Source organism: Neophocaena asiaeorientalis, unplaced genomic scaffold (assembly GCF_003031525.2).
Source record: "Neophocaena asiaeorientalis asiaeorientalis breed wild unplaced genomic scaffold, Neophocaena_asiaeorientalis_V1.1 scaffold116, whole genome shotgun sequence".
Classification (NCBI taxonomy): Eukaryota; Metazoa; Chordata; class Mammalia; order Artiodactyla; family Phocoenidae; genus Neophocaena; species Neophocaena asiaeorientalis.
Genome location: NW_020174561.1, coordinates 893,475 through 910,435, shown reverse-complemented (window position 1 = coordinate 910,435; position 16,961 = coordinate 893,475). Strand labels below are relative to the sequence as shown.

Genomic DNA, 16,961 nt, shown 5'->3' with positions numbered 1-16,961 from the left:
AAGGTTGAACAGCTCGTGAAAAATACCTTTCTTTAGCACTGATGTTAAATTATAAAGCTATTAAAAACTTAAGGAGCTTGGGAGATTGGGATTGACATATATACACTAATATGTATAAAATAGATAACTAATAAGAACCTGCTGCATAAAAAAAATAAATGAAAAAAAAAAATGTAAGGAGCTTTCTCTGACATTCTCCCCAACAACTCCCACCCATAAGAGTTACCATGACAACACTTCCTTTTTACCAGGATGTGAAAAAGCAAAAACACAATCCAGAACTCTTCCTGGAAAGTCAGTGTCCAGTTAATTCCTATATTCATTCATAAATATCCCAACAAAATCTTGCCTTAAGAACATATATTTGGAATGTTGGCAGCATAAGTTATGGCCAGATTCTGTCTGCCGCTTCTTTTCTAAATCTACACAATTAATAGGTAATTTCCCCCCTCACAAGTGAGATAACATTTCATGAGGTTACTTTCAAAACCACATTGACACTGCTGATCTAGGTTGGGAAGTGGGCTCATTAATTTGCTGGCCATCCCTTGGACCCCTCTGTAGAAAAAGTCTAGATGCGTAAGAAAGAATCAAGTCATTAGAGACTATGTAATTACACAAAATGCAAAGGGAGCTGTAACCAACAGACAAGATTTTTAATAAATGCCTAGAAAACAGAGGCTCATAGGTTGAAAGATAAAAATAAATGGAAAATTCATAACCTAAAATATATCACTAGGGACTTGAAAGGAAACCAGTTTGCCCAAAGCGAACCCCATGGAGATATAACACCCAGAGACAACAAGTAATTTGAATTTTATGAGCTTTAAATGATATGAAAACATTGTCTTGAAAGAGTAGATATGCAGGATCACTGATGGATGGGACATCCATCCCACTCAATTGTCATTTACCGCCAGACCTCCATTCTGAATGGTCCCTCATTTCTTAAGATATTTGTTATCTTAGGAGGTAAGGTTAAAAAGCTAATTTCTAATCTGCAGTATGTAAAGGAATGTCCTACGCTGTCTCAATTTAGTGAATTCACTCAGTACTAATTTTTTTTAAAAAGTAATAGAAGCCAAATAGATTATCATCCCAAACCATTATATTAATCTCAGAGTAGTAGCTAAAGTTTCCTTCCAGATCTGGTATAGTATTCCAGGGACAACCACAGACAACATCTAGTCATCTAGAAATTTCTATAAAATTTCCACACTGTAAAACACTGAGATTTTCACTCTAACCTACATTCTAGGTGATGACGCACTCCAAAAAAACACTAGGTGTGACACTTTACGCTGAAATAGTATAACCACAGAAAACTCACTGCCTCACGACACTACAGCATAGTGACTAAATACCCAAATAATAATTTGGAACCAACTTAAATATTCACTGAAGTTTCTCAGTAATTCCAAAGGATGAATCTCTATGTAACTCATCTAACCAAGCACAATTTCTTAAAATCATTTGCATCCCTCCTGAGCAAGCTTTTCTTCCATGGATGGTCTCTTGATCTCAAGCATTCATTTCTCTCTCTCTTTCTCTGTAAATTTTGCAACTTGCACCTACCTGAAAGACTCTCTCTTTCTTCTTTCTTCCCTCTCAAAATCTCCCACCAAACCAGCCCATGCTCCTTTCTCTATGCTCATTCTGACCTACTAGATATAGTCATTTCTTTCTCTCATCTTTTCAGTGTAAATCAGTCAAGCTTATTTCAGTGATTCCTGATGCCCCCTTCATTCATAGACCTGATTATGGACAACAAAGATGTTTCTCCTTAAAGAGAAAACTAGATATACTGTTTCTGTTACATATAAACAGCAATATCATCATAAAGGGTTGCTTTGAAGCTAAAAGAAATGGTGTATTTGCATATATTCCTGACATAGGAAGAATTTTTTGGTTAAGGAAAGAAAAGTAGTGAGATGGGAAGGAGGACACAGTTCGGCCAGAATCCTGCATCCCTCTGGGTACAGCCTCTCAATCCCGCTACCACTTAGCATCCTGTAGAAAGAATGGGAATAAGAGAAAGGAGAAGGAGAAGGGATGGCAGAGAAGAGATGGGTGGTTAGTATGAGGAAGGAGCAACTGGTGTGGAGAGGAATACAGCTTGGCTTAGTGTGTCTGCTGCTCCATAGGTGAAGCTGTATATGTGCCAGGTGGTGAGGAGGGCAGAGGAAGCCACAGAGCTCCAGAACATTGCTCATTTCTCTTCTTCAACATTTAGAGAATCCGATCAGTTTAGGGGCAGCCACTAGGGGGCAGTAGCAGATGACTGCCACGCTCTAGAGGTGCACTCCTGAATGGTGAGGGCTCCAGTTATCAAAAGCAGCTATCTTTTATATGCCAATAAATATAGCCTACTAAAAGGCTGCAAAAAGACACATTCATGGAAAGTTACCATTTTTAATTTGGAGCTTTAATTCAGTTATCTAATTTTTCTAGTATTTGATTTTATATATCAGCTGTAGGACAATTATTAAACTTAAAGAAAAAATACATATTATCTCTTCCCATCTCAAGTTACCCAGGAGACGAATGGTCAAGTGACAATTCTAGGAGAGGATTTTTCAGATTCAACCCACATTCACTGAGAACCTACTCTTTGTGCCAATTATAGTACCAGAATTTTCCATGGGCATTCTTATGTGAGGTGGGTATGAAAAGTTATTTTTTGAAGGGAAGGTAAAAGATTTCACTTCACACACACACACACCCCCCCCCAAAAAAAAGATGCAAAAATCAGAGGAAACTAAATACTAGAAGTTCAGTTCTGTAGTAATGTATGCAAATCCAATTCTGACTAATTTTATACTTACCTCAATATATGTCAAAACTTCTCCCAAATGGGAAAATGACAAAGTTGAGATTTTTTAATTCTGTTTTGTGTTGTTTTTAAATGTGATTTTGTGTGGCTGTTATTCTCTATACAAAATGATTATGGCCCTCACAAATAATAGCTAGCTAACAATTCTACAGCATTTTGAAGCTTACAAAGTATTTTCACATACAAAACTCTTGATCTTTAAGAAGATTCTGTAAAACAGGAGCCAGGATATAATAGGAAGCCTCAATTCCTAGTTGAGAAAACATTTCAGACCTGTAACTGTGCTGACTGGTGTCAGCCTCTATTCTGGAGCGGTGACACTTTAATAAGCTTATGGCAGGCAGTGGACATTATAACAAGGCTTCGCTCAGATACTGGTACAAAGTGTCACCACTGGCCAACTAGTTCTATAGAGTTTTTATGGGAATGGCAAAGTAGTTGGTATTCAAGGAAAAGAAATTTTTCTTGCCTGTCTTCTGGGGTACACCAAGAGTGTCTATAACTTGTCAGCTGAACTGCAAGCTCAGCCCTGATAGCTTCTGAATTTGTTCACTGAATCATTCAAAGAGTCATCACGAGCTCCACCTTTCCTGGTTCCCATAACCAACCGTTGACCAACTTCTTCTTGATTCTACTTCTTTAGTATTCCTAAAAGCAGGCACACCGGAGTAGGATATATATGCCTGTGAATTTCATCTATGTTTCCACGAGCCAAGTGAACTTAAATAAGTAACTTATTGTTAATCTTAGTTTCCTCTTCTATAAAATGGCCACTCTAAGAGTATCTAACTCACAGGGATATGACAAAGATTAAATGAGTTAATAAATGTAACTGAGGTGGAAGAGTCAACTTAAGCCAACATTTTTCACAGTAAGTTTCAAGGAATATTAGTTCCACAAAATGTTCTTCAAATAAAAAAGGATTCATGGTTAAATCAATTTATTAAACATTACATTCAATGCCCATGTCTCAGTCAGCCATGGTGTACATTAGTATATTAAAGGGTCTCCAAATTCTTGCAGGAAAACAAAACAAAACAAAAAGAGTTGTCCTAACATTCCCTAAGCTTTTTTAACCAGAGGGCCTTTGTGTGCACATGTAGCAGCTATTTAAAATTCTGCAGAACCAGTGTTCTGAGGAAGGCATTTGAAAAAATGCTGACTTGGACAAGAGCCACAGTTATCATTTTGGAAGTTATTTCAGCCTCAGGTTTCCAACAGTTTTTGATTTTTTTTTTTTTTTTTTAGAAAAAAAAAAAAAGAATAACCTACTTTTACAGTTTCTTTCACTCCACTAAGATATATTCAGGGCAAACTTATTGCACTCATATACGCATAATCAAGCGCCCTCTGTGTACAAGCTTATCCTATGGTTGAATTCAGTCAGAAAAACTGGCTCTTTGAAAACAAGCCGAATTCAATCCAATAACTGGCTGATAAATGCTTACCACTGAGAGTGTGAAATCTATTGCAAATCTGGTTTAAGAGACTAAGAAGGGATGGAGTACATGGGGAAGAGCGCCCTCCGCTGCCATCATCACAACTCCCGCCAGCAGTCAGGCCGGATTCGGGGCCTGTCTCTGGGCTGCAGGTGCAAAACCACGGACATACCTTCATCTGTGGCCTGCCCCACTGCACTAGAATTGTTGGTTTGAGTGTCCATCTATCCTTCCAGTCTGCGAGCGCCCTGACAGCAGAGTTCACATTTTCACTCTAATCCCAACACTTAGCATGCAGTATGTGCACAGAATGAATGCATCCAATGCATCCAAAAATAACTACCTAGGTGACAATATCTAGGAAAAGGAACTACATACTTACATTAAATAAAGTTTACTTTGTAAGTGCAGATAGATTTGCTAAAGTATTAAGGCCGATATTAAAGGCAGGCAATGGGCTATAGGGACGAATGGTCCCCATTTTAAGTGAACGTATTCTGAACTTGCTAAAGCAAACTCAAGTGCCTCTTCTGACAGAAGCTTCACTTCTCTGCTCACCACACTCATTCTCAGATCTCCCACTGACCACACAGAACCATGAGACACTGGATTAATAATAGGTAGTGTTTATGGATGTCATGTGGGCCAGGCCCTGGACTAACGGCTTTACTGTATTATTTCATTAAATTCTTATTACAGCCATCTAAGGTAGGTGCTATTAATGTTTCTACTTTATAGACGACAAAACTGGGGCAAAGCATTTGTTTGGTGCCTTGCCTGAGATCTAAGCAGAACTTCAGTAAATCTGTCACTTTCCAAGGAACCCCCACTCCACCTCCAAACAGATGACTAGTCCTGTTCCCAAGGAGAAACATTTTGTTTGTCCTGATAAAATTCAGAATTCAACCCTTGACGTATGACCTCTCTTCACAAACTAATTCACTCTTTTCTGAGAGTTGATTCTCTGTTTCAGTAAAGCTAGCATGGCTATGTAGTTATACACGATCATAGTCATGCATGAGAAATAATTCTTACAAATCGTTTTGATATATTTTATGAGCAATAATAAACATAAAACTTTTCATGCACCGTAAATGTACATAAAAGAGCTTGAGATTCAACATAAAGTTTTATAATAAATATATATGTAGAGAGAGATGTGCGTGCGTGTGTGTACGTGTGCTTGTGTATATAATTATTTTAGGTATCTTCATATTATATATTAATGCACATATTTTTCAACCATTGAACTTTGTTATTTAAATCCTTAATCATAAGAATATAGTAAGCAGTTTGGCATTCATAAAAGTCAGATAAAAAGTAGCTTCCCTATTTTAAGCCATATCAAATTTTCTTTGTTGTGTTTAATTATTTTATTTCACAGAGGTCCACTGTCAAAAGGGCTTTTGCCACGAAGCGATTGATTTTCAGATTGGCATCAATAACCCACAGAGTTATCAAAGCTTTGTTTCCATAAGTTTGGGTTGCAGGACAAGGGCTAGGGTTTCATCAGGCTGCTACATGTAGTAAGGTGTAGATACGTGGTCTTACGAAGTACAACCATAGTTGCAAATATGAGCTGTCTTTGTGCATTACTGAAAGCGGAACTGTGACAATTATCAGGAAGTCATTACGGAGACAATACATCATAAATATCCTAGTTTCCTTATTTCTCATTATCTGCTGCTTTTCTGAGAACTATGGTGACTGGTGCTGCATAAACATAGCACTTCAGGGGCTATATTTGGACATACAGAGGTGAAAAATGTATTAAAAACACCAAATTCATGTCTTTCGAATGGGTTCAAACACAAGAAAGCACATACACACGTGTAAAACACACACAGACAAGAATAATCTCTCTCCCCACCCTCATGTATGTCATAAGAGTTTACCTTCCAGCTAGGATAAGCTGTAGCTAGGAAATGAAATTAATTATTCATTTAAGAAATGAACTCAGCCCTCACAGTGTTATGGTAGCTTTGAGAATCAAGAAGAGGAGGTACTTTTACTAGAGGAAAGAGTGAAATACACATTAGAACAATATAACAGTAGAAGAGTATGTTTCTGGTTTATTAGACACATTTTAAAAGCACCTCACTGCCTACAGGGGAAACACTGCTGCTGTAGTGATTCCTCGGCCACTCAGTTCCTGTAAACAGTCCAATGTTACAGATGTATGAGAGAATGTATTATGAACATTAATGTTCATGTATGAAGGAACTCTGATCCTTAGCTGCGACCACAGAGCACACTCCTTGTTTGTCTAGACCAGAAGGCGCCAGCGTGCATAGATACGGCACCACAGGCTGTTAAATTTTGAAATGGTTCCTTACCCCGTGGTAAGCAGATGCTTCTCCAACCACTCCTGTGCCCTCCTCACGCAGCCACTGCCTGCCCTATGCCCTGTGACTTCCCGGGCCTCCCTATCTGTCAAGTTCAGGACGGGCTTTCTGCTCTGGAGCCCCTCATGATTAGTGGGTGCTGGTAACAGACAGCACCCCCCAGTGTCCCCAGAGACCCCTTCCCTCGGATAGCCCCTCTGGAGGGCTGCCTGCCAGCTAGACTCATCTGACAGAGCTTCTCCTCCTGCTGTTATCCCACGTGCCAGCCCCACCTGGTCCCAGCAGGAGGAGACAGAGCCCGGGGTGGCGGACACAGCATGACACTGGGCAGGCAGATGACCAACTGCCTTTGGCACCAGCCCCAGGCCCTGCGACCTCGCTGCCCTGTGACCTCGCTTCCAGTTGCGCTCTCCAAGTTCTCCTCACGTGGCCACTTGTAGGAACTGCAAAATCTGTGGGCCTTGGGCCTTCGTGGCTCTCCAGGGGGACAGGGACAGCTGGCAGCCCTAAGGGCTGTTAAAAAACTGAACATCTCTTTGGGGTCCATTAACTTTCTCTGATGTTGTGATTCAAAGAGGTAATGTACGTACAGATCGTGATTGACTTCCATCCAGCAGACGTAGCTGCAAGATCTCAACTTATGATGGGGCAAAGGTGAAGCACACTTATTAAGCACCGACTTTGTCATTCATGGCACAGTTTGTCACCCCTCCCCCCAAACACACACATACACACACACTGTACAAAGCTTTGAACAACTGAGCCTTTCAGAAAAGTATAAAGTTTCCCTAAATGTATATTTAGTCACTTAAAAGAAAATGAGATCTTTCACTAAATCCCTGCAGAGAGTAAATATCTCTACAGACATTTAAGACTTCTCATAACATTTTAAAGTTGAAGAAGGATCAAATCATACATTTTCTGAAAACTTATTTACAAGAAGACCAATTCTAACAAATGTTATATTACTTAAAAGTAAAGCATCTCTCCTTGAGAACAGTATACATAAAGTATAAGTTTATATTGATACTTGCTTTTAGATGAAGCTGATTGGTCCAGTACCCAATGATTTTGTATTCTGTACTTTTGTTGGTTATTTGATACTGGAAGATATCATAACGACCAGGAGCGTCTCCATTTTCATTAAAAGTGACCGGTGTCCCAGCACTACCTATAAATGTTTAGGAAACAATGTTAACTTTTCAGTGAGATAGACCACTGGGCTTATTTCTCCCTAAGAAAAAAATGGTAGATAAAAAAATATTGTGCATAGTAAGAGATATGAAGCTAGTAATCCATACAAGGTCATTCTTGGTAGCATAATATCTCTGACATGAAAAGAAGCCCAGACATACTTTCAGGAAGAAGACGTGCTTCATTACGCACATTAGAAAGTAAATGATGAGCATCCAAGTTAGGCGACAAACGTAACAGTTAAATAAATAGAAGTTGATAGGCTGGACAGCCAATAGTGGCTACGGAGAATGGCAGTTAATAGAGAAGAGTGTAGACGCCTTGAAGCGTAACAGCTATTGTACAATATGAACTATGAACAGCAATTCAACATGTGGCAGGAGAACGTCGCAGCCAGATTCCCTAGAGTTTGACTTTATTCCGACTTGAACTCCACTCTGAAGCAATTGCCGTATTCAATGTCTCTTCTAAGCCTCTGCTTTGGCTACCTCTGCCCAAGAGTCTATCCATGTGGGCTACGTTTAGGATCCTCTCAGTGGGTGAGGCAGTGATCGCTGGGAAGTCCCAACTCCGCTCAGATCATAAAAGTTCCCTCAATTCACTGTGATAGTGCAGTACTGGCGGGGCAGCAGGATACAAGAAATGTCATCTTTTCTAACCTTCCATTTCTCCCAGAAGCTTTCATCTTTTTCTCTTACCAGCTTCTGCTCACTTTTACTTTCTCTCTCATTAACTTTTACATAATCACAGGTTTTAAGAGTAGAAAGGGATCACTACCCGCAATGTTTTCTTGTTCCATCTATGACCTCACTTTCTATATAGAATTTCCTTTTTTCCACTAGCCTTTGGAGGCTGCCCACAGCCCACACCTTCATCTTCTTGCCTTACTCTTTACTGTCTTGACAAATTCGCCTAACATCAATCCCTTTTCTTTGTGCCAATCTTCTCTCTGCAGGTTCCCTTCCCTGAATTTCTTCTCACCGTATACCAGATTTAATTTCTATGCTATACTAGAAACTGTCCCCTTCTTGCTATCTCTTTTCTATATTTTACTCCCCCAAAATATATACTACTAATAGTTATACATGTCAACTCTATATATTTCCATCTTATAATGAGTTCCTTATTCTACCTGCGGAGTTTTAAACTAAAACCAATAATCACAAAAGTCTAAAACATTCCTCTTTGGAATCTTCCTAAAATTTGAATGCAGTGTGAAGTCTCTGATGAGATGCCTGGTATCTGCAAACAACTGCTAAGGACACAAGAGACAGCACAGCATGGAGAAAAGAGCACTGTTTTGAGAGTCAAGAGCTGCACATTCATGCTCACTTTGCTTCTGCATTTATTTTCACAACTTATGGACTCTCTTTTCTTTACTTGTCACATAGGGACTTAAAAAATAAAGATGAACATATTTTTAAGTCCCAAAAGATCTATATGCATTTAAATTATTATTATTAGTTCACATGGGAAATGACTTTATATATAAATCAAGAAAGAAATAGGGAATTAGAGAAAAAAATAGGAGCTCTCCAATCAACCACTATCTTAGCTACTCCTCAGATACTCAAGTGGAAACCCACGTGCTATAACGGATCAAATCCTTTTCTAACTCCAAGTGAATGTGAGCAGGTTAACTTTTAAATCCTCAGATTCCTCATCTGTAAAATGGGAGTAATATTAACACTCGTAGAGTCGCTATGAAAATTAAACAAATAGTTGCAAAGAACAATGCCGGTGGTAATTAAACACGACGACGATGATGATTCACGCCGTATGCATGCTCAGTACATACCAATGTAGAGTAACAGACAGGATATTAAACATTCTTTAAGTGATACCTAGACAAAGGATTATGGAAATTCCATGGGTAAGAGATTACTGGATGGAAAAATACACATCAGTTAAGAATTTCACATTAACATCTTCAACAAGTCCTGACATTTACATACCATTTCAAAATTCTGATGTCATATACTCCATGAATAAAGTATTATTTACTTTTGTCTAACTGAATTCCCCAATGTTGTCATACTCCTCACTGAATGGCTCCATATCTCCTACAACAGCATCCCAATCTTTTTTACCATAATGATACCCAGGCTAGGAGAATGTCACTTGTGTAACACATTCTCATGAATGTACTCTGAGTTATATATAATTCTTAGTGTGCTAGCTGTTTCTATATCTCTTTCCTCCAACTCAAGAAGGTATACTGGAAAGGAAGCTAATGAGAGCTGTATTACCACAAACATAATTGTCCAACTTGGATACTTCAATATAATTATTAATAGCAAGTTACACTAAATTTGGCCTTGCACCAAGAGGCAATATACTAACGTATACATACTATATAAAAGTATAATACACTAGAAATGTGGGTTTGGGGGCCAGGTCATCGCACTCAAACCCCAGCTCTGACACTTATTAGATAGATGATCTCAGGTGAGGTACTTGATCTGTCTGTCCCTCACTTGGCTCATTTTTAAAATGGGCTAATTGTAATTCCCATCTCAGAGGGATATAAGGATTAAGTGAATCAATATACAGAAAGCATTCAGTAAATAGTAAGCATTATATAAATATTAACTATTATTTCCTTTATTGTTTTACGGCAGTGCTGTGTTTGAGATCCAGGGTCTATATGAGAGCATAACAACTTCTCAGTGAGCATGTTTGGCTTTTCTGGAGTCACCCTTTCTAATCCTTGCTCTCCTCTACTAACACAAAGCCAAATATACCTAAAATCCAGTTCTTTAAATTCACCATGCACTTTCTCACGATCCTGTTTCGCATGTTATTTTCTAAAAGTTCACTTCCCCCTTTATCCTAACCTTTCTTCTGTATATAATTCCTTCAAGATGTGTCTTAAAGGCACACCTATAAGGATCCTTATCTTCTAAATCTGGAGCAGGGACCCAAGTGCCTCTTCGTGTCCTGTCCTTCTCTATCATGGCACTCACTGCTCTCTGTACACTTGCACTATCCATCCCCATTCCTGATCAAAACATTCATTCAACAGATATTTATTGAGAGCCTATTACGTGCTCAATACTGGTTGGACCCTCTGCCTTCCTCACAAGACCGTGGTCTCCTTAATAAAGGCAGAGTGCATTTCTTATCTTTGTGGGCACGGCACCAAAGACTGCTTGATATTGAGTGTGCAATCAATAAATTACAGTAGAGCATGAAAGAGGCACCCACTAACGATTCCAAGCAAATCCACATTCAGCTTCTTCATAGCATTATGAACTTCATTTCTATCAGCTCTCATCTTTTATGTTCACAAATGAAGGGACCAAATCAGTCCCTTTTACACTGTTATCAGTGGGATGTTAGAAACCACTCTTGCGACTTGTTTTAGTAATCTGATTTCTGATCTTGGGCTAGGCTTGCAGTTGAATTACTTCAACCCTTTCAACAAAGAACTGATTCAATTGCGTATTGGCTTATCTCAAATAACTGCCCTGGTACTGTGGTCTGTGTAACAAAGAACACCCTTGAGTAACCATGAGAGGCTATGTCGTTTATTAATTTCAACAAGTAGAAATTTGAATGATCACCCTTTGTACTGAAACTGGGCACCCTGAAAAACAGAATTAAGTGGCATTTTGTCCAGAAAAAAAATTGAAATGACAAACGTCTCGATATATCCATCAATGTACTATGGTTTACTAACAATACAAGTAAGAAATATAAATATATTTTGTTAGGCTAAATTCATATATATATAGATATAGATATAGATATAGATATATATAGATAGTAAATTATGCTCCAGCAAGTTTTCTTGTGTTTCTTTCCATCCTAGACTTTAGTTATTTCAGAAATTTTGAAGTGCACTAATTTTTTACATACTCTTTAATCAATGTGGGTTAGTGGAGAAATGGAAACAAACAACACGGAGGTGGAGGTAACTTTTACTAGTCAGATACTGCTCTGAGTCCATATATCACTTTGGATATTTTCTGTTCAATATGAAATGCATGGAAAAAACTGTATTTTCGTTACTAGGCATGTCAAGCACTCCAACATGCTTTTGTAGTAAAAATGACCTATTCAATGGAGATTTTATTTGAAAACATTGGCTCTGTTGAATATTGTTCTGGGGAAGATTGTGAGCTTGGGATTCAGGGACTGGCGTTTGCTTTCTGGCTCTGCCAGTTCCCTGTGTAATCTGGGCAAGTTACTCTCCAAAAACCTGTTTTGTCAACTGTCAAGAGAACATTATAACCCCAACCTCCCTGGGCTATTACAAGGGCTGCATGAGACGATGCATGTGAAGCACTTAGTATGTGACTGGCACACAACAGGTGTGCAACATGTGAAAACTACCGTCATCATTATCCATTCTCTGCCTACACTTATGCTCCCTTGATCTACATTTTCTTGTTTCCGCAATGCAAAAGGCAATGCAAGAGTAATTCATTCACCTTTAGGTGCAAATATTAGATATAAATATATTTATAAGTATAAGCCACTCAGTGTATTGTCATGTTTATTACTTTCATTTCTCTTTCTTGCTACAAAACTATCCCTTTTCCTTCTCATAACCACCTGTGCTATTGGGTAAGCAGGAAAAAATAAGAAAGGTAAAAATAAAATCAGTTAATTTAGTCATTTTTAGCACCCTTAAAAGAAGAATGAATATATGAGATTGAAGTCATTGACCAAATGCCATAGGAAATAGCAACTTTCATCAGAATCCACTTCCCCCACTTCTGGATGACTAACTGTTTCATGTTGCACACATCCAACATTTTCCTCCCCATCGCTTCAGCTTGTCTCAGACTTTCTCACGGAGGAAAAGCAGCAATAGGACAAAGACCCCCTCCTCACTCCCCAACAAAACCTACAGCCTACCTGCATCTATGCTCATGTGATCGCTTCCCTCCTGCTGAAACACACGTCCCTCATCCAATCAAAGGCGTATTCCTCCTCTAGTGCTAGGACCCCCCCCTTCACTCTCACTCTCTCTGCACTTTGTCTCACAGTTACCTTCTTTCTTTTACATCAGCAGATTTAGACTGTCTGCAGTGGTCCCTTCAGTTTACAACTGAGTTCTCATAGCTCTCATCTTAAAAAAAAAAAAAAAAAGCAAGCAAGCAAATCCCATTACTAACCTTACTGCCTCATTTATCTACTCTCCTTAGCAGTAAAATAAAACTTTTTGAGTGAGCTATCCTCACTCTGTCTGTTTTCTTATTTCCCATTAACACATCAGACCATGTTAATTCGAAATGTAACTTCATACCTCCACTGATGAGTCTCAAATGTATACACCTAGCCCTGAGTGCAGACTTACCAATTAACTGTATCTCCACTTGGTTGTTTGATAACCATCTTACACTTTACATATCCAGACACAACAGTCCTCACTCAAAACACGTTCCCCACAGTCTTTTTCCTCTTAGTAAGGAGCTGAGGGCTGTCTATCCATTCAATCAATTCAAAAACCTAAGTTAAAACCCCACATATAAGTGTAAAACACAAAGAGTGAACATAAACTATGGACTTTAGCTAATAGCAATGTATATCAATATTGGTTCATTAATTGTAACGGATGTACTACATTAATACAAAACATTAATAATTGGAGAAACTGTGTGTGGAAGTGTGGAATATGGGAACCTTCTGTACTATCTGCTCAATTTTTCTGTAAATATAAAGTTGTTCTTCAAAGAAGTTTAAAAAGTAAAAGAAATAAGAAAATTATTTTCATTAAAGCATTTGTGTAACCCAATATATGCAAAGCATTATGACATCAAAATATAACCAATATACAAACATTAATGGGATACTTTATACTTTTTTATATATCACATCTTCAAACTCCTGTGTATACCTTAGACTCACAGATAATTGCGATTTGGACTAGCTGTATTTCAAAGCTCAATAGCCACATCCCTATTTAACAGTGCAGGCCTAAAAGACTACCGATTTCAGCAGTTATTGCTCTAACCCTCCAGTCACTGGGGAAGAAGTCCATGGCTGAGCCTTTCTGATCTGGCCTCCACTTCAATTTCAACTGGACCGACTCCCCACCCCCGCCTTCAACAGTTTCTCCCCTAAAAAGGTGTGGATTCATCCAACTCTGACCCATGGCTCAGTGGAGGCCAGAACTGGAGATAAGATCCTAAAATAAAATTCAAATTGCCCCAGTGGTAAAAACAAACAAACAGCCCACATCTAAGACATTAACAGGTCCTGTCGCCAAAACATATCCAGAATTTCCCCATTCTCTCCATTTCCTCTTCTCTGCACTGGTCCAAGCTACTGTGATCTCTCCCTGAACTCCTAGCCCATATCTATGTTCACAGTAGTGAACAACAACCCACTCTCCGTCCTGCGGCCAGAGTGATACTGTGAAACACACATCAAGTCAGATGGCTCCTCTCCCTAAAATCATGCAGTGGCTTCCCATTTCACTAAAATAAAACATAAAGTGTTTATCATGGCCCTTAAGGCCTTGTTAATTCTCCAGTCACTTGTTTCTATACTTCATCCACCCTGGGATCCTTCCGTTCCTCAAACACATGACGTTTGCTCTATTTCAGTACTTTGGTGTTTCTTGTTCTCTCTCTCCTTCTCTCTTTCTCCAATGCTCTTCCCACCTGGATCTTTGCATGGCCGGGCTCCTTCTCATCATTTAACACACACACACACTACTAAATATAAAATAGATAATGAACCTACTGCATAGAAATAGAAAGGACCTACTGCATAGCACAGGGACCTATACTCGATATTTTGTAATAACCTATAAGGGAAAAGAATCTGAAATGGTTTTCTTTACCTGATTATTTTAGTGTGTGAAACAAATAGGACAAGGAATGCAGTTGAATGGCATTTCTAATTCTCTCAGCCAACCCTCCTTCTTGATTTTTCCATCAAGAAACTGAACTGACGGGCTTCCCTGGTGGCGCAGTGGTTGAGAGTCCGTCTGCCGATGCAGGGGACGCGGGTTCGTGCCCCGGTCCGGGAAGATCCCACATGCCGCGGAGCGGCTAGGCCCTTGAGCCATGGACACTGAGAAGAAACTGAACTGACAATTGTACTTTCTCTTCTGGAAATGTCTTTATGATCTTGCCTTAAAGGTGTTTTAAGAATGAAAAGTGTCATTATCAGGAATGAATAGCACAATTTGAGAAGTAGAAATACAACCTTTAATTGTACTGATGGTACTCAAATAAGCTAATTGAATGTTTAAAATAAGAAAAAATCCATTATTTAGTGATACACATTTCAGGGAAGCAGATGAATTAAGAGGTTTAAATAAAATCTCTTATAAGTGACCGAAGAGATGATAAAAATATCAAATGTTTGTTTAAAGGAAATAAATGTAAAGAATATGTAATAATTAGGCGATATTAAGTAATACATTTTAAGAGGAATTTGGGAACAAACCGAAATGTGTTGCAATCCTTGGATCTCAGTATATTTTCATTTCCTGACAGAAAACTCTTTATCTAGAGCGAGTTAAGCCTTTTATTGTTTCCTTCGTGGGGGTACTTAATACCTTATAGATATTTATTTGTATATATAACTTCCATTATAAGTTTTAATTAATCATTGTATTTCTAACAGTGCTACATTTATGAGTACGTTTATGAAAGTGTCTGTGTATGTGAGTGTGAGTGTGTGTGTGTGTGTGTACATATATTCTTGCTTTTTCAAATCTGCTGTGTACCAGGAGGAGGTCTCTGACTATCTAGTCCAATGTGTTGCTGGAAAAAAAAAAAAGATGCTTTTACCATCTAGATTTAAAATTGTCAAATTTATTAATTTTTATAATGAATGCTTACTAAGAAGTTTAAAATTTTGCTTTCAACATTCACATTTTTAATTTACCCACAGTTGACTTATGGTGTGAGGTCGGTATACAACTTCACCTCTTTCCTATATTATCATTTTATCAGCACTACTCCCCTTTTCTGAATGACTAGACAGATGCTTCTCTTTTATACCTGTTAACGTAGAGAATGTGTCTTTTTCCGGCCTTTCCCTCCTATTCCATTAATTCATTTGTCTCTCTTTGACCCAACATCATACTGTATAAATTACTAAAGTTCCATAATAAGACTGATAATGGTATGGCAAGTCCCCACTCCTTATTCTTCTTTCTCAGAAGTATTCTGACTTGTCTTTGCTTTAGACTCTTCTGTATACAATGTAGAACCATCTTTTTAAGTTCCCTGAACAATCCTATTTAGATTATCTTTGGAAAAATACATAATATCTATAAATCAATTGGGGAAGATTTGATACCTTTATAATATCTTCCTATCCATGAGCATAAGTTGTCTCTTGGTTGTTTGGATCTTCTTCTGCAAGATCTAATGTAGTCTTACAATTTTCTTTCCACAGCACTTAACCATTTTTTGTAGACTTACTCCTAGGTAATTAATATTCTCTGATGCCATTGTAAATGGTGGCCTAAATTATATTATCTACTACTCTGCTGCTAGTATAGAGAATTCAGCTGAAGGTTGTTTTTTTGCTTGTTTGCTTTTGTTTTGTTTTGTTTTGTCTTGTATTACTCTTTTATCCAGTCCAGAGGTGATTCTATCACCCAGGGGTATTTAGAAATGTATGGAGACATTTTTGGATTTTGCCACTGGGGGAGTGCAACTACTGGTGACTTGTGGAAGAGGCCGGGGTGCTACTAAACGTTCTACAATGCACAGGACATCCACCTCCAATAAAGAATTATCTAGTTCAAAATGTCAGTAGTTTTAAGGTTGAAAAACCCTTGTGAAACTCTTTTTATTATACTTAAGGATTTATCTCTATAAATTCTTAAAACTTCTTTAACTTCTATGTAAAGAATCATGTTAACTGCAAATAATTACAATTTCATTTTCTCCTTAACAATTCTTATGCCTCCAATCTTTTTCTTTCTTCCTTTTTTACTGCACTATCTAGGACCTTCAATGCAATTTTGACATGAAGTGGCAATACTGCACATTCTTATACTTCTTCTAACCTTTAAAGAATATTTCCCACATTCTTCATTTAGGATTATGTTTGATCTAGGCATTTTATAGGTGTTTCTTATCAGTTTAAGAAAGTCCCTTTTATCCTACATGTACTAGATTTTTTTTTTATCATGAGTATATTTTTAGTGTTAGCAATGTATTTTATACA

General features: G+C 38.1%; 1 protein-coding gene across 1 annotated transcript in view; it reads right to left on the bottom strand.

Annotated features, from left to right (window-relative positions):
- The window catches only part of GRM8 (glutamate metabotropic receptor 8), a 727,865-nt gene that overhangs the window by 126,117 nt on the left and 584,787 nt on the right, over positions 1-16,961 (bottom strand). Inside the window, exon 7 of the mRNA XM_024757778.1 lies at positions 7,652-7,788. Coding sequence (XP_024613546.1) covers positions 7,652-7,788 — 137 coding nt within the window. The remainder of the gene's footprint in view (positions 1-7,651; positions 7,789-16,961) is intronic.